General features: G+C 48.5%; 1 protein-coding gene across 1 annotated transcript in view; it reads right to left on the bottom strand.

The window, feature by feature from the left end:
• Positions 1-15,402: 15,402 nt before the first annotated feature.
• LOC121435781 (kinesin-like protein KIF26B) overlaps positions 15,403-23,203 on the bottom strand; it is a 162,806-nt gene continuing 155,005 nt past the window's right edge. Inside the window, exon 15 of the mRNA XM_041635243.1 lies at positions 15,403-22,144. Coding sequence (XP_041491177.1) covers positions 21,996-22,144 — 149 coding nt within the window. The 3' untranslated portion in view covers positions 15,403-21,995. The remainder of the gene's footprint in view (positions 22,145-23,203) is intronic.

The raw sequence follows: 23,203 nt of genomic DNA, 5'->3' as shown, positions 1-23,203 counted from the left end.
TGTGGGATCTGAAACTAGAAAGGAGGGGGGACATGGAGATCTGAGGGACTGTAGGGAGAGGGTAATAGAATATTTTTGACATACGAGTAAAAAGGGGAGAGAAGTAGAAGAGATGGGTCCATCCACAAATGTATCAACCTAAATATAAAAATGCCACAATGAAGTCTGCTGCTTTGCATGCTGATTGTAATCAATTTTTAAGCAGTAAATATAGGGGCTGGAGAGATGGCTTAGAAGTTAAGAATATGGGTTGCTCTTTCAGAGAACCCAAGTTCAATTCCCAACACTTATAATGGCAGCTCACAACTATCTGTAACTTCAATTCCTAAAGGAATGTTTCCCTGTTCTGACCTTCAAGGTAGTGCACAGACATGCATACAACCCGATGCTTACACATATAAAATAAAAATAAATTACTTTTTAAATTATTTTCCCTTTTAAAATAAATGTTGACTAAAAACTGTAAGTCAACTTTCATTCCTATGAATACTCCCAGATGAGGCAATTATGTGGCTTTATTTATTATAGAATATTATTTTAAGGTGTGTTGCTTTTATTTATGCTGCATTTGTTTAACTCTGTGAAGCTGTGATTCTGTGCCTGTCTAAAACACCTGATGGTTCCAATAAAGAGCTGAACGGCCAATAGCAAGGGAGGAGCAAGGTTAGGCGGGGCTGGCAGGCAGAGAGAATAAAAAGAAGGAGAAACAAGGAAGAGGCAAGAACACGTCAGGGGCCAGTCACCCAGCCAGCACTGGAGTAAGAGTGAAAGGAAGATAACAGAAGTAAGAGAAGGAAAAAGCCCAGAGGCCAAAGGTAGTTGGGGATAATTTAAGTTAAGAAAAGCTGGCAAGAAGTAAGCCAATCTAAAGCCGAGGTTCCTAACCAAGAGAAAGCCTCTGTATGTGGTTTATTTGGGAGCTGGATGAAGGCCCCCCGACAAAGCCAAAAGAATAAAACATCGCACAACGTGTAGTTCTCTGGTGTTCCTTGTGTCTATATTTCCGCTTAACTCTATGGTAGAGCATCTTTATTGTAACATTTTCCAGGACTCTTTCGGTTCCACTGCTCTTGCTGTGAATTTACAAGAATCCTTGCTCATCTTTTGTTCACTAAAGGATAAAGCTGAAGGAGAAACGCTGATTTTTAGTGTTTTTAAAAGGTGTTGTCCTAGTCTCCGATCTCAGTGTTACCTCTCTGGGAATATTAAAGATGGGAGAGAATTAATTTTTCCTTGCTATGTATTTTTCTATCAAATTGTCTTATTTTTTTTCTTGTGCTAGGCTCCAGCTTCCACATCTGTCTTTTCCCCTGTCTCTGTTTATAATTTAAGGTAGGATCCCATTCACCTGCTCTGCACTTCATAGCTTCCTGTTGTAGAGCAGGGTGTCCGGCAGCAAGGCTTTCCATCAAAACAGTGGAAAGGGAACTGTGAATTTTTGAAACACTGGAGAAATTTAAGGGCAGTGGAAGAAAATCTAGGCTGATATGGAGATAGATGTCAGAGTGCCAAAACTGTCCCCAAAGGCATTCGTCAGTGCCACAGACTCGGACATCAGAAGCTTTCCTGGGAAGGAGTCAGTTTCTATGGCATCCCTGAGCCGGTCCGACCTAGAGGAGAGCCTGTCCCTATCTCACTGAGACCTCACGTGGCTGAGCATTTACTGTAAGGGGAAATAGCCACGCTGGGACATGTGTACTGAATGATAAATGAAGGGAAGGAGTGGCAAAAGGCACCTGTGCCACCAGCACATAATGACAAGGCTGTGTGAGCTTGCTGTCTCGGCAGGCAAAGCTGGATTGAGCAAGAGACATCACACTTCAAACCGATTCAAAGTTGTCTCCAAGCAGCGGGCTTCCCAGGGCTCTACGAGAAATGGATAGATGGCCTCACACAAGCCTGCCACCACCCAGACCTCAGGAAGCCCAGAAGTCATCATTCAAGGTCAGCAAATGACATTGACAATCGTATTCAGGAACTTGAGATCCAAAGCAACTTGAATTCTAGCCAGGAGAAACAGACTTAGATTTCACATAATGGGAATAAAGTAAATTATAGAATTCTGGGAACTCGAGAATAACTTCATATCATGAAAATGAGAAGGGGGGCTCATGAGCACCCACCCACACTTGAGGAACTACAGACAGTTAATGTCTGCTGGACAAGGGGAGAGAGCTAGTTTTAAGTATGTGGTTTCTGTTAGGTCTACCATGCTCCAGATGGTGCCACACCCTAGTATCTGGCCAACAAAAATTGGACTCAATGGGAAGGAGAAGAAGGCCTGAAGTAGGGACCAGGTGGGGAAGGGACAGGGGCAAGTCTGTAGGGAGTTACACAGAGAAGTGGGGCATGTGAATACGATCAAAATACACCATATGCATGCCTGGAATTCTCAAAGAATTAATAACATATTACACATTTTTAAAATGACAGTCTGTAATTGAATAAGAGTCATGCAGAGTCCAGAGGTGAAAACATATTTCTGAAATCAAAGTGGCAATGGATATGCTTGTCAGAAGACTGATCGCAATGAAAAAAAAAAAAAAGGAGACAGGGTGGGCAGGAAGACAGCTACAGCTAGAAGGTGTCCCTGAAAGTGTTCATAGAGGGGAACACATAGAAAACATAATAAACACAAAGATGTGGGAGATATTTAAACAAGAGTTATAGTTTGATCAAAGAACCAGAGAAGGGCGAGGATACAGAGGCCAACCTGAACACACAAGGTCACAGATTCCTCCAATGTGACAAAGGCATTGACACAAATCAAAGGTCTGGTGAACCCCGAGTGTTGGGGACTGTGGACCCTCAGATCCTGAATTTTTTGTAAACAACTTGTTTTCCTATGCTTGCAGCTGCTCTGAGCAAACCATTTGTTTTCCTGTGTTTGCGGCTGCTCTGAGCACAAGATGGGAGTGGTTTCTGGTGGGCTTGCAGCTGAGAGTTAGGGCATGGCCATTAGTCAAGGAGACCCTATATAAGTTGCCCTGGAACACAATACAGTTGGCATTCTTGATTCAAAGGGGCATTCTTGGCATTCTTGTTTCAAGGATGACCTCTGTCTCTGTCTCCCCCCCCCCTTCAGGAATGACAGTAGAATGAAAGCATTTTAAAGCATCACCGCAAGAGGAGTTATTACTCACAGACCACAACCTGAAGGATGTGTGCCAAGCCTGGGGGTGTAGCTCAGTGGTATAGAGCTCCCCTAGCATGGAAAGGCCCTGGGTTTCATCCTCACTACAGCAGTGCACACCCACCCTAAAACACACACCGTCACAGGATGAGGAAGGAACCACGGGTGAAAGGTCAGTATGGTAAGAGCAAGGAGAAAAGAAAGCAACCAGCAGCTGGCACTCCAGGCCACTCAGAGGCTCCTGACCTTGGCAGTGGCACTGACCTCTCCATATGATTCTTTCACGATTAGAAGTGGTAGCTGCTTTCTGTTGTTACTAAATTTGGGATTATTTTTCTATTAACAGCTTATTTATTTTTATTTGTATGTATATGTGTGCTTGTCTGTGCACCACACACATGTGAGTGCCCCAGAGGCCAGAGGAAGAAGGCATCAGAATTCTTTGAGCTGGTGTTATAGATGGTGTTGAGCTCCCTGGTGTGGCTCCTGGGAACTGAACTCAGGTCCTCCGCAAGAGCATGCTCTTAACCACTGAGCCATCTCTCCAGCCCTGGGTTAACTTCTTGGTCTTTCTTCCAGTGTTCAGTTCCCTTTGTTTTCCAGAATGTACTTAAACATAGGGAGTTAAAACCTCCAGTGTGGATGGGGAAGGTGCTATGGGAGCCCCATCCCAGCTGAGGGACTCTTTCCTTTGGGTGTGTCTGCTGGCAGGTGGCGCATTCCCCAGCAGATAATGCCATGTGCATATGGGCAGCATCAAATGGACTCAGTGAGATTAATAATAACAATAATAATAGGGGTCTAAAGTTGGGAGGGAGACGTGATGGGAAAGTACTAAGAAACTTTGGAGGAGAAAGTTAGGGGATAAAATTAAATTGCATATGTGTGTGAAACTTTCAAAGGATAAGTAAAAAGTATTCTTTAATGATCATTTACATTGTTCCCAACTGTGTTGCCACCATCCCCCAAACAGCTTCATCTTTCCAAGGTGTAGACAGCAAACGCCCTATAAACAGCAAACACCCACCACCCTGAACCAAAGCAACCTCTTCGTTTTCCTGTGCACCAAGGACTCTGTTTTTATACAAAGTGGAACTAGATGATGCTCATCTTTCTGGGTTTGCCCAATTTTCACTTAGCACAATGTCTTTGGAGTCAGTCATGTTGTAGCACATGGCAGAGTTTCATTTTCAGGCCGACTATCACATGTATGTCTACATCATGTTTCCCAGGTCCATTCACTTGTCAGTGGACTTTTGAGCTGCTCCCGACTTTGGGCGGTTGTGAAGAGCCCTGCTATGAGGTCTAATGACTAAATATCCCAGGAAGGTTTCTGCTTCCTGTGTGCTTCCAAGCAGTCTGCAAGTTCTTTTGTTAGCGTGCTCAGAGCTAGAATTGCTGGGTTGTGAGGTCAAGCCAGGTTTATTTTCGGACGAATCTCCATGCTGCTTTGCACAGCAGTCAGACCGTTGGAGATCTGTCCTTGCAGTGTACAAGGATTCTCATTTCTCCACACCATTGCCAACGCTGTCGTCTTCCTTTGTTTCGTTTGAAGTGGGAGTCTAACTGTGTAGCTCCAACTTCCCAGGTAGCTAAGATTGTAGATACATGACACCTACGACACAGGGCTTATTGTTTTCTGGGGTCTTGTTTTGTTTATTCAATTGTAGCCACCCTAATGGATGTGAAATGGAATTTATTGTAATTTTGATTTTCATAACGATTAGCTAGACTTGACATCTAAATTGCTTTTTAAAGATCTGGAATAAGTATAAGATATTTTTCTAGGATACTTAGGAATTTTTGTTTTTAAAAATAAGACTCACCAAAATTCACCAGAGATGCATGTGCATCCAGTTACCAGGAGTCTGAGCTAGAAGATTTGTTTGAACCTAGGACTTTGAAGCCAGCCTAAACAACATAGAGAGACTAAGTTTCAAAAAATAAAATCCAATGGAGGGGATAATAGCTGAGCCACTGTGCAATGCTGTGCAGTGCTGTGCAGTGCTGTGCTGTGCTGTGCAGTGCTGTGCTGCGCTGCGCTGTGCAGTGCTGTGCTGTGCAGTGCAGTGCTGTGCTGTGCAGTGCTGTGCTGTGTTGTGCTGTGCAGTGCTGTGCTGCACTGTGCTGTGCAGTGCTGTGCTGCGCAGTGCTGTGCTGTGCTGTGCAGTGCTGTGCTGTGCAGTGCTGTGCAGTGCTGTGCTGTGCTGTGCAGTGCTGTGCTGTGCAGTGCTGTGCAGTGCTGTGCTGTGCTGTGCTGTGCTGTGCAGTGTTGTGCTGTGCTGTGCTGTGCTGGATGTTCTTGCCTCCACTGGGCAGGTTGTGCTCTTGTGCCGTGAGGCCCTGCAGGCGCTGCTCAAAGATGCAAGCAGAGGAATCTTCATCCCTCACATCTCTAAGGATGCAGTGAGACCACATCAGACACAATGGCTAGTGCCTTTTTACAGTGGGGAACTATCTGACATTCGCTCCCATCTTTCAGTTCAATGTGTTTCATGGGTCACATGATCTACGATTATGAAGGTGACACTTAGGACAATTTCTATGGCAAATTGAGTCCCAAAGTACAACCCCCAAGGGGCCCGCATTAATAATGGCCCATAAGAGCATCAGCAGGGGGCCCGAGCTGGGTTCTGGCGCAATGAGATGCGGTTGCTAATGTAGCATTTCAGGAAGACACAGACAGGAATGTGTTATTAAGATGTGTGCAATGTATTCTCCTTTCAAAAAGGGATGCTCACATTACCATAGACACCACTGGATTACAGAATAATGAAGACAGAATTCTTTTTGCTTGAATTGGGATTTCCCTGTGGCTGAGTTAAGAAGCATGACCCAGCACCAGTGAATTGGAATGACTTTTCTTAAGGATCAACCACTCTGATTGCTTTGTTTATGCTCTAGGCATTCCTGGGCGGTTTACTTTGTCAACACAGGAGCCAGTGCCCCCAGTACATGTGTGTGGGAAGCCTGGCTGGATGGTGCATAAGTAAAACCTGTGACTATAGCAAGTCTGCCCAGCAGATACTTCCCTGAGGTGTCAGGATCTGAACAGGCCTGTGCAGGACAATATACTGCATATCAGAAGACACTGCTAGCATCTGGGCTAGGAGATGGCAGCTGGGTAGAGTCGCTTGCCACATCAGCCTGATGACCTGAATTCCATCCCGGGAAACTATGGCTGGGATGAGAGAACTGAAAGGCGTCCTATTATGCGCCGCTCACCATGAGCCTGGGTTTGGGAGGCTCCATGTGTTGGCTCTACCATGTGATAGCCAGATTCTTAGGGTGATATGAGGAGCGCTGACTCAGTACATTGCAAACTCGCAGAAAGTGGAGAGAAATAAACAAGAAGCTGCCCAAAGCAAACAAACAGAAATGAAAGGAAGAAAGAAACATAAAAGCAGAGAAAACTAAGGGGGAAATGCATTGCATACACACAGTCACGGGACTTTGCTGTGGGTGGACTTCCGCCATGCAGGACATGAATTTTTAATTAACATTAATGATTAAATATTATCTAGCTCTTTGATTTTCTGGTTTGCTTTACTTTTAAACATTCTCTCTCTCTCTCTCTCTCTCTCTCTCTCTCTCTCTCTCTCTCTCTCTCTGTGTGTGTGTGTGTGTGTGTGTGTGTGTGTCTGTGTATCAGGCCGCCCTGCAGGAATCGGTTCTTTCCCTTCATAGGTCTGGCAATTCGACTCAGATAGTCAGTCTTAGCAGCAAGTGCCACCACCCACTGAGCCATCTTCCCAGCCCCCTGGCAGCTGAGTTCAACAGCCACTGAAAGAGTACATGGAAAATCTGTTCTATGCAAGACTAGGTGCTGGGAATCAGGGAAGCAGACATTGTCTCTGCCCAATGAGAGCTTCCGGTCTCTCTGCCCAATGAGAGCTTCCTGTCTACCTGTAGATACACATCCTGGCATGAGAAAGCATCACTATGAATGGATGATGAATGGGTGTCTCCCATGCTCCAGGGCCTCAAGGACAGTTGCAGCTGTGCTAGTTGCTTTTCTATTGCTGAGCTAAAAGGCCATGACTAAGGCAGCTCTCAGAAGGAAGGATTTATTTGGGGCTTATGGTTCAGAGGGATAAGAGCCCCACTATCACAGTGGGGAAGCGTAGTAGCCGGCAGCAAGTACCTCAGCAGGAACAGCTGAGAGCACCCAATCCCACATCACCCATCCCAACCACAAGCAGGAAACCGAATACTCAAAATGGCGCAAGCTTTAAGCTCTCAAAGCCTGCCTGCAGTGACATACTTCCTCCAGCAGGGCCACACCTCATAAACTGCCCAAACAGGGCCACCAAGTGAGGACCAAGCATTCAAATGCCAGAGGACAGCTATCATTCAAGCCACCACCGTCTCTTAAAGAGAGTCCTCACTGAAGGCCCCACAAAAGGAAAGGGTACCAAGAGACAAGTGAAGGACAACTGAGAGACTGGGTTGAACTCTGTCCCCTTCTCAACTCACCTGTTGAAGCCCTAACCATAAGCGCCTCCAGACTTAACTCTGTTGGGAGAAGGGACTTTTAGTTTGTAATTAAATGCAAACCAGGCCAATAGCATGGGCCCCACTCCAGTCTGACGGGTGTCCTTCTAAGTAATGAAGGACACAGACACTGAATGTTGTGAGAAAGGACAGGGTGACAAGACAATGAGGAGGTGACCACTGCCAGCCAATGAGTGTAGCCCAAGAGGAGCCTGAGCCAGCCAGCACCTGATCTTGGGCTTCCAGCCCCCACACTGTAGGGAAATCCATTTCTACACTGCTTCCCTTCCATTCTTCCTTCCGTTTTTAAATTTGAAGCCTAAATAAACTATATTAGAGTGTATTATTTACTTCCCTGTATCTGTGGGAAAAAAAAAACACCAAATCACCTTGGAGAGGAAAAGATTCATTTTTGGTCTCTTCAATTTTTTTAAAATTTTTATTCCTTTTATGCTCTACCCATAGTTCCCGCTCCTTCCTTGGCTTGTTTCTCATAGTCCATCTTAAAGGAAAGTCATGGCAGGAACCTGGAGGCAGAACAGAAGCAGACACGGTGGAAGACGGCGTTTCGCTGGCCTTGCGTTCACCATGGTTTGCTCCGTGTCTTTTATTACACAGCCCAGAACCACTGGCCCAGGAGTGTCACCTCCCACAGCGAGCTGGGACCCCTCACATCAATCATCAATCCAGAAAATAGCCCAAGCCTACAGGCCAGTCTAATGGAGGCATTTTCCCAATTGGTCCCTCTTCCCAGATGACCCTGGCTTGTGTCAAACTGAAAAAATAAAAATAAAAATAAAAAAGTTAACCATGTACAAACTAATACTGACCATAGACCACAATGTCTGTTTGACTATTTTTTTTTTAACTCTCTGGATTATAGAAAAGTTGAAAATAAAGGCCATATGTTTCCCCTCAATTTTTGAATGAGTTTCTGAGCTGCTACAAGTTCTTCAGTCTTTCCTACTGGTCAGGCGCAAACGCCAAATGAGGCAAATGGTTTGGAACAGGGGATTGATGCGATTCTTTGGGAGGAAATGAACATACAGGCTCTGGGGAGTACAGAAGACACAGGAGGGGTTAGGAGGTGGGATATGGGGGGATACAGGGAGAGAGGAAGTTGGGGTGGGGGGATATAAGAGGGGTGAGGAGGTTGGGGTACAGGGGGATACAGGAGAGGAGAGGAGGTGACGTGATACGCAGTTTGGACAACTTGCTCTATCTCTGCCAGGCACTTGCAACCTTGGAGAAATCACCTCCGTGTCCGGTGAAACTGGGTCTTGGTTTCTCCCAAATGGACCATTTGTGATTTTATGTCTGAGGGGTTTTATCAATTTGTTTGTTTATTTATTTGAGACAAGGTCTCAGGCAGCTGAGGATGACCTTGAACTTACTATGACCTCGAACTTCTTCCTGCCTACACTAGGAGGGTTCTGGGGTTTCAGGCATCTGGCACCACACCTGGTTGATGTGGTTGGTGCTGGAGATGGAACTCAGGGTTTTGTGGATGCTAGGCCAGCGTCTACACTCCATCCTGTCTGCTTTAAGGACTGAGGACAAAACTTTTCTAGTCTAATGGAAGTCTCCATGTTTACCGGCTTTCCTCTTCAACATGGCTCCATCTCTTACCCTTCGGTTGCCTCCTCCAGGTGTGTCCAGGCCGCAGCCCAGCTCTAGTCCCTGCAGGCCTGTCTCTTCCTCCACACGCCTGGGACGCATCATCCATTCTCCCAGATCTATCCATCAGGCTGTCCTCTGTGCTGCCGGACATCTGCCCCAAGCCCTAGACGCTGAGCCCATTAAATTACTGGTTTGTTTGTTTGTTTGTTTGTTTTTGCCCGCTCCTCTATGGGCTCCAAGCCTCTGGGGAAGAAGCCTGGGTCTTGCCTCTCTGTCACTGGAGGCACTGACTGAGGGGCTCACAGTGGGTCATCAGTGGATACATGTTTCTGCGGGTCAGATGAGGAATGCCTCTGAGGTGGCCTCAAGCCAGCAGGGGACAGGTGACACACAGTCCACACAACAGGAGGGGAGGCTGAGGGTGTAACCAAGATCTCAGGAGGGGCAGCTTTCGAAATGGATTTCCATCCATGGAGCCAAGGTGGCCATACACAGGGCATCACTACCCAGGGGCGGGGACTGAAAACATGTCGTAGCTCCACAGAGGTTTGCACAGTGTCTGTCTCGTCCACTGTTGGTTCTTTGCTTCCAGAACCATGTGTGACACGTTGCAGGGACTGCCAACACTTGAGCAGTGAGCACATGAGTAGCAGAAGCAAGTCCTGGAGTTTCCACGGCCCTCTCCAGCTATTCCTTCTTCCGCACATCTCCCTACACTAAGCTCCCAGCCTGCCCTCCTGCCAGTCCTCAGGATCAAAGACTGGGACAGGCAGAGCCTCCCGCCTAGAGGTCTTCTCTCAGCGGCTCAGGTCAGCTGAAGCCCGGCGGGATGTGACCGGGGATCCGCTGCCCTCAGGACCTAGCTATGCTCTTGTCAGCGCAAACAAGACTCCTGTGTGTTCATTTTGCCGTTCTTAGGAAGCTCGGTGTGTTTTAATAAGGACCTTAGAGACGCCCTCCTTTGCAAGTGGAAGAATAATTCAGGTGCAGTAATTAGGGTCCATGCCGTGGCCATCCAGGTGGAGGATCCTAATGAGGGCTTCGCTGCCCCTCCACCCTCTTCCTTTTGGGGCTTTCCCACGGGGGGCTTTTACTAGAGAAAAAGCAGATCCACTGTCAGCGAAGGGAAGTCCTGCATTACTCAGGGTTCCCCCGAGAAGCAGAACCAATAGAATGTGTATGTACAGAGCAGGGAGACCATGGCCCTGCACTCAGTAATAGACTGGCCCAGGAGTCAGCGGCAGACCATGGCACAGAGGCTGAGATGCCACGCGGTGGTCAAAAAGGTGCTGATTATGGGCAAGGTGTAGGCCTACATCTCCAGCACCACAAAAAAGTAAAGAAATAAAATGACGGCGGGTGGGGGGGGGGGCAGTCACTAACCCCGAAAGAGATGTCCCTGGAGGCTATGGAGAGGTATCCTACCGCTGATGACGTCAAACACACTACCATGGAAAGGGAAGTCCCTCCCTCTCCCCAGGGCACCCTGAGCTGTCTGGGGTCAGGATTGGCATGTGTGGTTTTCTGAAGCTGTGGCTTCTCTAGCCATTGTGGCTGTGACATACAAATTTCCTTTTCATACAGCTCTCTCCACATCAAACCTGTAAACCTGAGTGGGTAGGTGGGCAAAGGGCAGGTGGTTAGGATGGGAGTGTGGCTTCTCTCTAGCCCAAGGAGGGGGAATCAATTGAGAATGAGGAGTGTTACTGAAGTTAGCGTTTCAGGATGCCAGAAAGGGAAATTCATGGCACGGGAACCCAGGAGTGGTGGAAAACTTTGATGGTGGGAAATCCATAATTTTTCAGAGAGTGTAAGTAAAGAATCAAGGCAGGCCGAGCCTCCTGGACAGGACCCCTCTGCTGCCGCTAGAGTCAAAACATCCCTTCTCCGAAGCAGCTCCCCGGAGGACTGTCTTTCCCTAGCCAGCCATGCAAGGTACTCACACCAGGAGCGCCCCTGCCTCTTGCTTCTCCCACTTGGAGTTGATTTGGAATTGCATGTGTATGGGTGGAACATTCTAGACAACACTGAGCCAGACCTCAGCAATATGTAGCTGGACTTACAGTCCTGTCCACTCAATGCCACAACATTCTTTGCTTGGTGGAGACCCAGAGCTGAGGTCCCAAGCTGGGACAGAGCACAGCTTCCTTCTCTTTTCTTCCCTGGGAACTCTCAAGAAGTGATCTCAGGAACCCCGAGGTAGGCTCCAGTCCACAGGGCAGGAACCCTCCTGTTCACTAATAGTAGAGTTGTCCTTTCATCCCCTGATAGACAGGCAGATATGCATTGGTACAGCGACTAAGGGGCACAGTGTCTCAACGAGTGTGAAGTAAAGATTCCCCAACTGTTTATTCAAAGTGGTGTGGAAAAGAGAAGGCTGGGAACCACCTCACTTGTCAAGGTGTTGCGGGGGCGATTTGTAACTCTGTCATTCAGCCACTTGGAAGAGCTGGGTTGAAGGAACAGGTGGACCCTGAGCGGACAATGAGGCAACTTTCCAGCCTGGGGAAAGTAATGTGAAGACAGTTCTGTAATGTGGGTGGGACTAGCCTTTAAGAACTTCCTATGAGCAATGCTTTGTGAGTGTGAATGAGGGACGTTGACCTCGAGACGTTCTGCAGGAACAGCTCTGCGGAGAGAAGCTGGAATCCAGGAGTGTTCGTGTGGGTTCAATCTGCAGGTCTCTGAGCAGGGACTCACAACCAAACACTAAACTTAGCCCAAAACCAAATATTATCCCCAACATGAGCCCTACCACTAAACCTACCCTAAACAAAACCCCAACCCAAACTCTAACCCTATTCCTAACTAAAACTCTAACCCTAACCCTGAGCCTTAACCTACTGCTAACACAAATCCTAACCCTAACACAAAACCTAACCTTAAGCCTAACCTAACCCTAACCTAAACACTAACGCAAATCCTAACCCTTAACCTAACCCTAACTACACTCCAGAAGTTCCTACAGAAAAACCTTCAAGTTTTGTTACTGCTAAAGTTTAGATACTAAGTGCCCCCTGCCAGGTCTATGTGGTAATGGGTTTGTCCTCAACCTGGCACTCCTGGGACACCTTTAAGAGGTGGGACCTAAGGGAAAGTTTCCATGCCATTAGGATGGCCCAGGTGTCCTTCCTCGGGGTACCGGTCCTGCTCCTGTTCCCCTGCCCTCCCCCACTCCATTGTATAATGACTGTGTAAGACCTTGGCACTGTGATTTTGGACATCCAGGCTCCTGAACCTTAAGCCAAATTGTTTCTCTTGCTGATAAATAACTCATATTCTGACAAAAGGTCAGAAAATGAACAAAAACCACAGTTGTCTTAGGCCTGCTGAGCAAAGAAAGGCCAGATCACAGCGTGCCCCGCCCACTGCCTACCTCTAACCACTGAAAAATCCCCAGGGGAAACCAGACGGGACAGACCATGCCTTGGCTCTGACACCTGAGAACCCAGACATGCCCTGCAACCTCAGAGTCCACTACAAACCATGGTTCTCAAACCAGTACCTGACTTCAGGACTCCTCAGCCCTGGGGTGGGGGGGGGGGGAAGGGGGAGAGAGAGAGAGAGAGAGAGAGAGAGAGAGAGAGAGAAAGAGAGAGAGAGAGAGAGAGAGATTGATTCCCAGAACACACAGGTTTCTTTTGTATATAAAATTCCCCTTCCTTCCCCTTTGCCTAAACCCTCTGTGTCCTAACTCAATTTCTCTGCGGCTCTGCGCTAAGTCACAGAAAGCACCTCCTGCCCCCAGACACCAAGTTCAGAGATGGATGTGCATGCCCTTCGTTAAGATGCGTAGAAGCACAGGCCAAGAACCTGGTTCATCTTCTAAGGGAAGTGCTGAGCCATGTGGAAACTCCTTTTTGTACATTTGTGAAATGAATGGGCAAGCGAATCCAGGAAACAGGTAGAAGGAGGAAAAGCCAACTCTCCTTGGGGCCATCAGGAGATCTTTATTCATTGTTCAAGTGGACAGATGAAAGCGTGGCCGCTTGATGTGTGTAAAACGCCTTGCAACAATGTTTTATTCCTCTTGTTAAGGCTAGTTCACAACTAGCAATTTATGCCCAGGGATGTGTCAGAGGAGTAACAGAAGGGATTTACACTCAGTGTTTGTGACAGTGGGAAGGGAACACAAGCTCACAATCTGTGGCTGGGAACCGGGTGCGTGGATGGGACCCGGCCCCCGAGATGAAAAGCTCTGCAGCTGGCCCAGAGTTCTATCGTTAGGGCATGCTCTATGCTGTTCCAGGAAGTGCACACGGTGGTACTGAGGGGGAAATGGACCTGACAGGGTCATATTTGAGGTTATTTGGAAAGAGGCAGACACAAAGAGAGAAACAGGTGCACACGCACGCGTGTGCGTGCACACACACACACACAGACAGACACACGCGCACACACATACACACACACAGCACAAATTAATGGCAACAGCAGCAGTGTTTCTCTCTGGTGTGAACTAAAGGGTGATTTTTATCTCTTAGCTCTAGCTTGTCCAGTCTTTAAAAAATCAAAGACTAAAGGTGCTTAGGAAGCACACCTGTAATCCCAGCCCTTGGGAGGCTGAGAGAGGCAGGGTGCTGTGACTTCAAACCCAGCATACACAACCTAGTAAGTTCCAGACCAGTCTGGGCTACAGAGTGGGACTTGGTCTCAAATCAAACCAAACAAAAAGTGAAAACCTAAAAAGCAAACCGAACTCCTGGGTCCCACCATAGAAGAAGGAGCAGGGCAGTTCAAGCCAGGTGTGATGCTGTGTAGTTGCCATGCCGGCACTGAGGAGGCGGGGAAAGGAGGATCCAGGCCAGTGAGAAATCCTGCCTCTAAAAATGTGGTGGACCGTGCCCAGAGAACAGCATCTGAGGTTGACCTCTGCCCCCACACTTAGGTCACACACATGTGTGCCCCATACAGACACACACACACACACACACACACACACACACACACACACACACACGGATAGCAATCTAGAGACTGTGACTGTGCAAACGAAAAAGGTGTTTCTCGTTACTGTTTTTTTTTGTTGTTGTTGTTTTTGTTTTTCGAGACAGGGTTTCTCTGTGGTTTTGGAGCCAGTCCTGGAACTAGCTCTTGTAGACCAGGCTGGTCTCGAACTCACAGAGATTTGCCTGCCTCTGCCTCCCGAGTGCTGAGATTAAAGGCATGCGCCACCACCGCCCGGTTGAAAAAACTGTTTCTCATGACACTTGTTGTCCTGGCCAGTGCTCATCAGTGGGCCTGTGTGAACTGAGGACAGGCTGAGCTGACAGGTCATGTCTGACCCCTGGAGAACAGAGGAATGGGGGTCTTCATGGAGGAGTGGGATGACCGGAAGCAAGCCCGTCCATACCAAGAGTTCCCTGTTCTCCCGAGGGAGTGAGCTGTACACAGCAATCCTCGAGCATCCGGAGAAGGTGTCACTACCACTAAGACCCCTGATTTGGTTTTTATTTGTGGTTTCTTTGGTGACCTTTGGGGACCCAGGAAGGTCTTGTTTAGAATCTGAGGAGAAGAAAAATGAGGGGTCTTAGGGACCCACACTCCAGGCAAGGTTGTCAGAGCAGGTGTCTTGGGCAGGAGCTGGAGCATGTGTTTGTCTTGGTGGCCACCCTGCCTGTCCCCTAAGCACTGGCATACCCGATGACTGGAGGTACCCATTGCTATCTGTGCGGATGCCTGCCCTGGGGGGCAGGGGCTGCTCTAGGAGATATCTGTACAGTCCTGATCCTTTTTCTCCTCCTGGAATGTGCTTAGACATAGTTGACACAAATTCCAGGGTAACGAGGAAGCCTGTGTCTCGGCTTAAGTCGTCCCCATCACTGCGCACACCCTGGTTCTGTGTAACAACAGAAACGCTGAACTGAGGTGGACTCTATACCATGCCAGTTGACTCTGGCCCAGAGGACCATTCCTGGGCTTCGGTGGCTTAGCCCTCACCTCCATCCATTCCTGCCTGAGTCTCTGATTATTTCGAGGACAGCGCCCAGTGGAACTAGACAGGGGAATCCCAGAAACCTGTGGGGCCCCACCCCAAGCGGGCTAAGGTGTAGCTTTACCATGGTGACCCACCTTGGTCCTTGAATGGAATACCCTTGTGCACAAAAGAACCTGCTGGATAAAGAAGGAGGCGTGACTCTGGGGAGAATAAAAGTGAACATTTAATGCCACCATAGTTTGATTTTTTTAAACACCAGATTTTTTTTTTTTTTACAACATTTTATACCTCATGAGCCACAAAGTCAGAGACCGTAGCCAGCAAACAACATCTTCACACCAGGAAATCGCACAGAGCTTCACGGTTTCGTGTCACCAGCTGATGAGACTATAGAATTCAATTCTTTTCTGTACTGTTCTCCAGACAGTCTGTTCATATTTACCATAAGCAAGCCAACAGCTAACTTTTATATAGTTATGTAAAAGCCCACACACAAAACCCAGCCTGCATACAGACTGCTGGGGACCTGCCCAAGGCAGAAGAGTTAAAATTTCGACTATTGAACAAATGACCGTGTTTGAAAAATTAACAGCAAACACTCGAGAGCTAAGAACTTAATTTTTAAAACAGCACCAATCCTCTACCCAGTTAAAACAGTGACTTTGAAACATCTGACTTAAAATGAAGGCGTATGGACTTGTGAAGTTGCCAATTCTGATACAATGAATGCACTTGAGCAGGCCTTGTCTCCAATTCCCCAATGGGCCCATTTCTACAGATAAGCATATCGCTATATACATACATACATCACTCATGTGGACTCTCATAGCCAGAGCTGGAAGAACGGCAAAGATCCTGTACCACAATGTCCTCATTTTACAACTTAGAAAATCCGAGTTCCGGAAGCGTTGCTTGTGTGTCCCAGGCCATAGGTAAGTCTACTGTTGACAACGGAATTAGACTCGGGGCTTTTGTCTGAGGCCCCTCATCTGCGTTACGTGTGTTCTGCACAGACACACCCATATGTACACGTACTGGCACAGAGGAGCAGTGTGTGTTCATGTGCACCCTCTGGGTGTCAGATGGTCTAACAGAGAGAGTCCAGGCATCTGGGTTCATGTCCCAGGTCTGCTGTGAGTCTCTTCTGTGACCCGGGCCAGTTAGTGACTGTGGATGTCATTTTCTTCATCTATATATGTCCTTCCCCACGCCGGGGAGAGCTTCCAAACCATGTGCCACCAGCTACACCATCCCTTCCCTTCCCAACTATCCCAGGAGGGCAGCTTTTATGGCTCCCCCACACACTGCCTAATACAGGGGGACCTGAGGCCCAGAAGAATGCAGCAGCCTACCCAAGGTTTATGGCTAGTGATGGCACCAGCTGTAGCCCTGGCTCCCCGCCTCCTAGCTCCATGCTTTTCCTCCCAGTTCTAACTGCCTCTCAAATGAGACTACTGGCCCAAGCCCCCCTCTGCCTTTCAGAGATCCAGCGAGGGGACACATGCCATACGTTTTATGGGTTGTAAGACTCACTAAAGTGCTTTGGTTTCTTTAACAAATAGATCGTTACAACATCTATCCAAAGAGAGGACCTCTTGGGGATTTCGGGGATGAGTAAAACAATACTGTCAGCACTTTCCTCAGGAGCTGTGTGGGGACCCAGTTGGAGGAGGCTGCTGGATCCTCTGCTATTGAGGCCCAGGGAACCTGCTTTCCAACTTCGTCACCACGCCAGCTTGAAAGGAAGAACTTGGTCTCAATCTCTTTGGCTGCCTACTAGAGAGACAGCCAAGCAAAGCTCTGCACTTGGAGGAGGACGTCCCACCCCTGGCCCTTCCCTGGCCCATGTCTCTGCTAATAGATTTTGCTGGAGTAAAGAAAACAGAAGAAGACAAACACAGACTGAGCAAGCACATGCTCCAACTCAGAACATGGAGGGCGTTCTTGACCGGGGTACATACATAGATCCAGAAACACGGGCGGTGCTACGGACAATTCTGAGGAGAAAACCAAGGATGGTGGAGCTGCAAACCAAGCCTGGCAATGCAGGAGGCTGGCAGTGTGGAGAGCAGAGACAGGATGACTTCTCTGGGGAAGGCCACTCTAATGAACCTAAAACGAATGCGTGACTCTGGGATTGGAACGCTTGCTCCCACAACTGTGACACCGGAAATTGCTGTATGTGGAGAATGTTAGGCCTGAGCCCTACCCACAGTGCCACACTGTGTCCAACACTGTGACGTCAGTTCAGGTCTTGCATACGTTCCCCCATCCCCACCCCGAGTAGAATATGTTTGTTTAGGGATGGGTAAATAACTCATAGGAATTTTCAAAAAAGCTTTTTTTTTTTTTTGAGAGGATATATAGGATTTAAGAGAGTTTCCTGGGTTAGAATTCTGCTTTTATTCTTATGGAAATGACGCAGAACTTGTCATTTCGAAATATGTTCTGTCTGACACACCAGGAAGATGGCTAAAGGATACAGTTTATACATTGTTTTACGAACAGCTTTGTAATGCCATAAAGTGGTTACAGATATTGTTCAGAAGACGAGAGAGGTATTCTGTGGGATGTAAAAGAATGCTGTGTTTCTGTCACTTCAAAAAAAAAAAAAAGCAGACCCATTTACCAATCATGTCTGTGAAACTTTCCTTCCACAGTTTAGCTTGGCATGGAGACCAGCGAGCTGGGCCGACCTCTCCCACTGTGGGGCTGTCCCACGTGTGTTAGCACTGAGGACACCTCTTTCAATGTGGAAAGCTGGGCCAAGCTGGTAGGCGGTGGCAGGGATGTTCCAGGGGCAATGGCAGTGGACGGCTTTGTCAGCTTCAACTCCTAGAACACAGGGTTTTCAACCTGTTCCTAATGGGCCCCGGCTTTGGGGTTCAAAGATAAACTCCCCTAAAAGGAAGGAAATGTTTTTGCATTATGTCCAAGGAAAGAACAACATTTGGGAAATCTGTTTTCAATTCTGGAAGGAACTCGTTTTGAGTAATTTCTTTTACAGACCAGAATTCTTGATGGAATAAGGAACCCCAAAAAGCAGTCACTTCGGGCTCAGGGCTCAATTACAGATCAGCAAAGGCCATGTTTGTACTGGGCAAATTGTGGGCTCTTGCCAACCTCACCTTTTCTATGGGGAAGTCAAGGTCAGACAGCAGCTTCAAAATACAAATCTACCAGGGAGGTGCTGTGAATGAGCTCAAATTAATGAGAATCTGAAGGCCAGAGAAGGTGGCTGTGCCCTAGACCTGGGGTCCATGCCCAGATGCTTTTCTGGCTAGAATGGAAATCAAGCACGCCCTGAGTGTGTAGGTCCTTTTGAAGCGGCTCCCTACAGTCTGAGTGCTCCTTCCTGGACACAAGGCCCCAAGCTTTAGGCTGAGTCCTGACAAATGGGACCTGGTTCCTGCCTGTTGAACATTTCCGCTGCCCACCCCCTGCCTTTTTCCTGGGACTGTGTATGGTGGTCTTTACTCCAGGCTCTAGCTCAGGAGCCCTTCTCCTGCTTGGAGGTCATGGCTGGGGGTCATTGCTGCAGCACTAGGGGCCCCACCTCTGCATTTCTCCCAGTGTTCAGAACAGCAATTGGAGTTGAAATCATACTTGCCAGATTCAACTCTGCTGAGATGAAAGTGAGAGACGGCTTCCTGGGGGTGTTCAGGAGGGTTCGAGGAGATCAAAGCCTCCAGCTCTGAGGGGGGCCTTGAAAGCCAAGACAAAGCAGCAATGCAGGCTCCCTGGGAGCAGCAGCACCCCTCCCCACCCCCAGATGAGATGAACTAAGGGTGGTTGCCGGTCCTGGGAGAATGATGCCCCTGTTTCAGATTTTTACTCAAATATTTTGTTTTATTTTTTTCTTCCAGTTTTACCTGGCTGCAAACGCTTCTACCTCACATTAAATTCGTTGAAGCAGGGCTAAAGTTGGGGGGGGGGGGGGGGTTGGTGATGGACAGAATTTAAGTAAGGCCTATGTGCCTAAATATTCATTTTAAAGAAACAATTCCTGCCCTTCTATGGACAGATGATGAAATAGAAGTGAGTTTCTTGACGTCCCCTTTGCCCTCTTGTGCCCTCCCTTTGGCCTCCCAGCGGCACTGGCTGAGATGGTAGGCCTACTTCTTTGTGCCTAAAGATTTGCGTTCCCACAGGCAGCTCATAGGCAGGGCCAGAAGCAGGTGCATCATGGGAGGCAGGGATTCTCCACAAGTTATCAGTTAAGATAATGCAATGCCATGCGGTAGATCGAGATGTTCACAGTTTACTTTGGAGGGGGACAGGATATGAGAACGAACAAGAGCTACACACTATTTCACCCAATATCTCCCTGCACCACACCCTGGTAGGTCCTGGGGGATGCCCTGCCATGTGGATGTGGCCTCCTAGAAGGCATACCTGGCTCGGTGAAAGAACCCTAGGGACACCGCCAAGCCACCAGTGCTGTGGCACGAAGTTGCTTGGAATGTATGCAAACAGGTCTTCATGGGAGGCAGCTGAGGGCCTCTCCCCCAAGAGAACCTGCTGACTGAGAGTCTGCTCTCTGCGGATGAGTCAGCCTGGTCTCACTCCAGCAAAGGCACTGGGCTCTGTTGGTGGCCAGCGAAAGGAGTCCCCGAGGCCCAGTGACCTCAGGGTTGAGGGAAAAGGCAGCAGGGACTAAAGCCAAGCTCATAGATACTAATCAAACGAACCTGCTCTGGAGAAGGGAAAAGACATCCAGACATGCTCTCTTTTAAAATCTTTCCCAAACCAAGGCCTTTCATGAAAAACAAAACACAGAAGTATATTTGAAGCCAGCAATCAAAACAGATGTTCATAGTATTGGCATCCCTATGAGTCCAGAAGCTTCCAAGAACATTGCTGTTAAGCAGGCCGTGCACACGTGTTAGGAGGCTGAGCTCGGCCCTGAGCCCAGGACTCCTGGAGAATGGCACTGGGGAGGAGCTGTGGAAGATCTGGGGAGGCCCTGCTTCCCCAGGAGACAGAGGGGGAAATGTGCTATTCCAGAGCTCAGACCATTCAGCCAGCAGCTTGGGACCTCTCTTCATAAGAGTCAGCTCTTAAGGAATGTGTGACCCATGGGGCTGGCTTTCGATTCACAAGGCTGACCTCTAGAACAGTCAAGCTGGTGGTCTCATCTGAACCATGTTCTGGGTAAAGGATCAGGTGCCATGGCACTCACGTGACCGCAGCTTCTATGTGGTGTGTTCTGTTGGCCACATACCACGCTGCGCTGGGATACATGTGTCCAGAGAAAGGGCTGGTCCAGAAATACAAAGTTCTTTCTCTTTGGGGAGCACCTGCATTCAAGGAGTTGGTTAGTGAGAGGGCGTGGATGCAAAGTCCTCTTTCCAAAACCCCTGAGCATGTATATACACAGGCAGACTGTGTAGGCTCCTGGAGAGAAAATTCTTGGTTCTCCTGGGATGCTCAGTTTTTCCAGCAGCCTATGGTCAGCCAATGCCTGGCCGTTCCATGCCTCAGACCTATGTTCCTAACATGGTCCAACAACCCTGAAGGCAGGGGAGTAATCTGAGAATGAAGTCTTCAGTTTTAGTGGGGAGCAAGACCTAGGTCTCCCCATTCATTCAGCTCTGACCTGCACATCTGGGGTCCTAGAATTTAGAGATGTGATTCCTCTCAGTGTCTCAGGACACCAAGGCCACAGGAACAAGCTACAGAGGCTTTAGGATAGGTGAGAGCTGACCTCTTGCTAGTGGACAGGATCCTGGGTGACAAAAAGCTATGCAACCCCAACCCCAAGCTTCCTTTTTCTAAATGGATGTCAAGTCCCTGAACCCATGTAAGCCCAAGAGTCTCAACACAGACACCCTCCACCTTGTGTAATAACACCATATTGCATGAAGACAAAGAAAAAGGGTTCTGCTCAAGTTGTCCAACCTTTCCATTCATAGGCTTTGGGCTAGAAAGGAGCATGAACTTGTTTTGAGGGCCACAGATACATGAAACAAAGAAGAACAGGTCACCCTGAACCCTTCCCCTTAAAGACATCCCTCCTCATCACTAATGCTCATGCGCACCCATTCCATGCCTGACCCTGGAGCTGTTGACTGACCTGCTGTTCACAGAAGGTGGCGTCTTCTGTCCCCTGCCCTCCTAAACCTCCCTGGGAAACACACTGGCTCATGCCAATGGAATCTCCATGTTCTGAGTGGCCTTACTGGAACAACCATGAAAGACAGTTAACATTTATTCAGCTGCAATACTGATTAGGAAATAGCACAACAAACACAACTTCTTGGGAACAAACAGCAAGTCAGAACCAAGAGAAAACAAGCTGCAAATGCATTTCAAAAACTGGGTTGAGTTTTCGGGTTTTGTTGATTTCTTCTTGACTAGCACCATCTGGACACAAGAAAGAACAAACACAAATGTTTGGATAATCATAAAGATTTGCAAGGCACTTAATCCATCATTCTGGGTCGTCTTGTTGGTGTTCTGCTTTCAATGGCAATCCCGCATCACCCTCCCCTTCCTCGTGACTGCAAGGTAAGAATCTCTTGGCTAGCAGTCCTTATGTACAGAGTTCTTCAAGGTTCCTCAAAGTGCTTTCTCAGTCCCACGGGTTTTCCCATCACTTCCTCCTTCCACATGTTGGTGTCTTTACCTTTCTTCCCTACAGAAAACAAAGGAAACATCGCCTTTCGCTCCTCGCTCACTCCAGACTTGCCACCAACCTTCATCCGCATCCTAGTGTCTTGAGCGTTGCCAGCACAGAGGGCCTGGGAGGGTGGTGTCCTGCTGAAGTCCTAGGAAGCGAGGGCCTGACGGCTTGGAGCCCGCTGGTCCTTATCGGCGCCTGGAGGTGATGTCAAAGCAGGTGATCATCATGAGATGGGCCTTGCAGAAGTTGACACGGCTCTCCAGGCGCTCTGTCACGCCCTCCAGGGCCTCCAGGTACTCCAGGGAATCCAGCTGCAGGACCTGCTCCAAGTCAACTGAAAGAGAAAGGAGCTCCTGGAGATGGGACAGCTACTCGTAGGAAGGGCTACCTCCCCCTCCTCCCCTGGGCTAAAGTCGCCTGAGGAGGAATGACACACACACACCCATTGTGGTTTCTAGCTCCTGATATTCAGAGATGGTTCTGAGGAACAGGGAGGTGGTCTAGAACCTTCCCATGTTTGCCCCAGCTGCCTCCAGCACAGATTTGTGAGGTCCCCACTCTACTGATCTGTTAACCAAGGCAAGCAACTCTAGGGTGCTCGGGCAGCAAGAGTCCGCCTTTCAGGAGTGGCGTTACCTGAGTGACATGCACACCCCACCTCCCTGGAGAGAGCAGGCTCCCATTCCTGTACGATCTTACTCACTGGTCACTGGGGAGGGGGGATATGATGTTTAAAACATGTGTATTAATAATTAAAATTCCCTTGAGCTCAAAAAGGCAAGTTGAGTCATATAACCATGATGCCTTGCACCCAAGGTCTTTGTCTTGGGGCAGAGGTCTGGGGTCCCTTTGCCCCATTATGACTTGGCGGAGTGGTAGACGGCCTGGTCCCTGTTCTAGGGGTACTGCCAAAGGTCCACACGGGAGTGAAGCATGGATAACAGTGTGGGTGGCCTGGTAGGGGCTTCACATTGGAGTCCTAGCTGGGCCACATCACCTCAGCTGGCATCATTTCTTAAACAGCAACGCAAGTGGCGCAAGTGACAGGATTCCTGCCCTCTCCTCCTTGAGTTTCTGACGAGAATGGCACTGCAGAAGAGATGACATGCAAGCCTGCTACAGACACGCCAAGTCTGTGGTGGAGTGGGGTTCTCTCGACAGGAGCAGCCTCCATCTAGTCAGAAAGGGTCCCTGTTCACGCTTATATTGCCAGTGCGGACTGAAGCTAGAAACAGACCCAAGGCCCTGCATCTCAGCCCAGGCTACTGAAATCAGAGCCTCACCCTCCGTAAGCACATCAGGCGATATCACAGGCCCTGGAAAGAGGCAGCGGGAGGACAAACTAAAACTGGAGGTGGATCCCCGCACATGGCCGTTCTAGCACGGCCTGCAG

This window comes from Microtus oregoni, unplaced genomic scaffold (genome assembly GCF_018167655.1).
Source record: "Microtus oregoni isolate MIOR12 unplaced genomic scaffold, Mior012 000047F_ref0000412, whole genome shotgun sequence".
NCBI classification, from domain to species: Eukaryota; Metazoa; Chordata; class Mammalia; order Rodentia; family Cricetidae; genus Microtus; species Microtus oregoni.
Note: the sequence above shows the minus strand (reverse complement) of the source record. Positions and strands in the feature narration are given on the sequence as shown.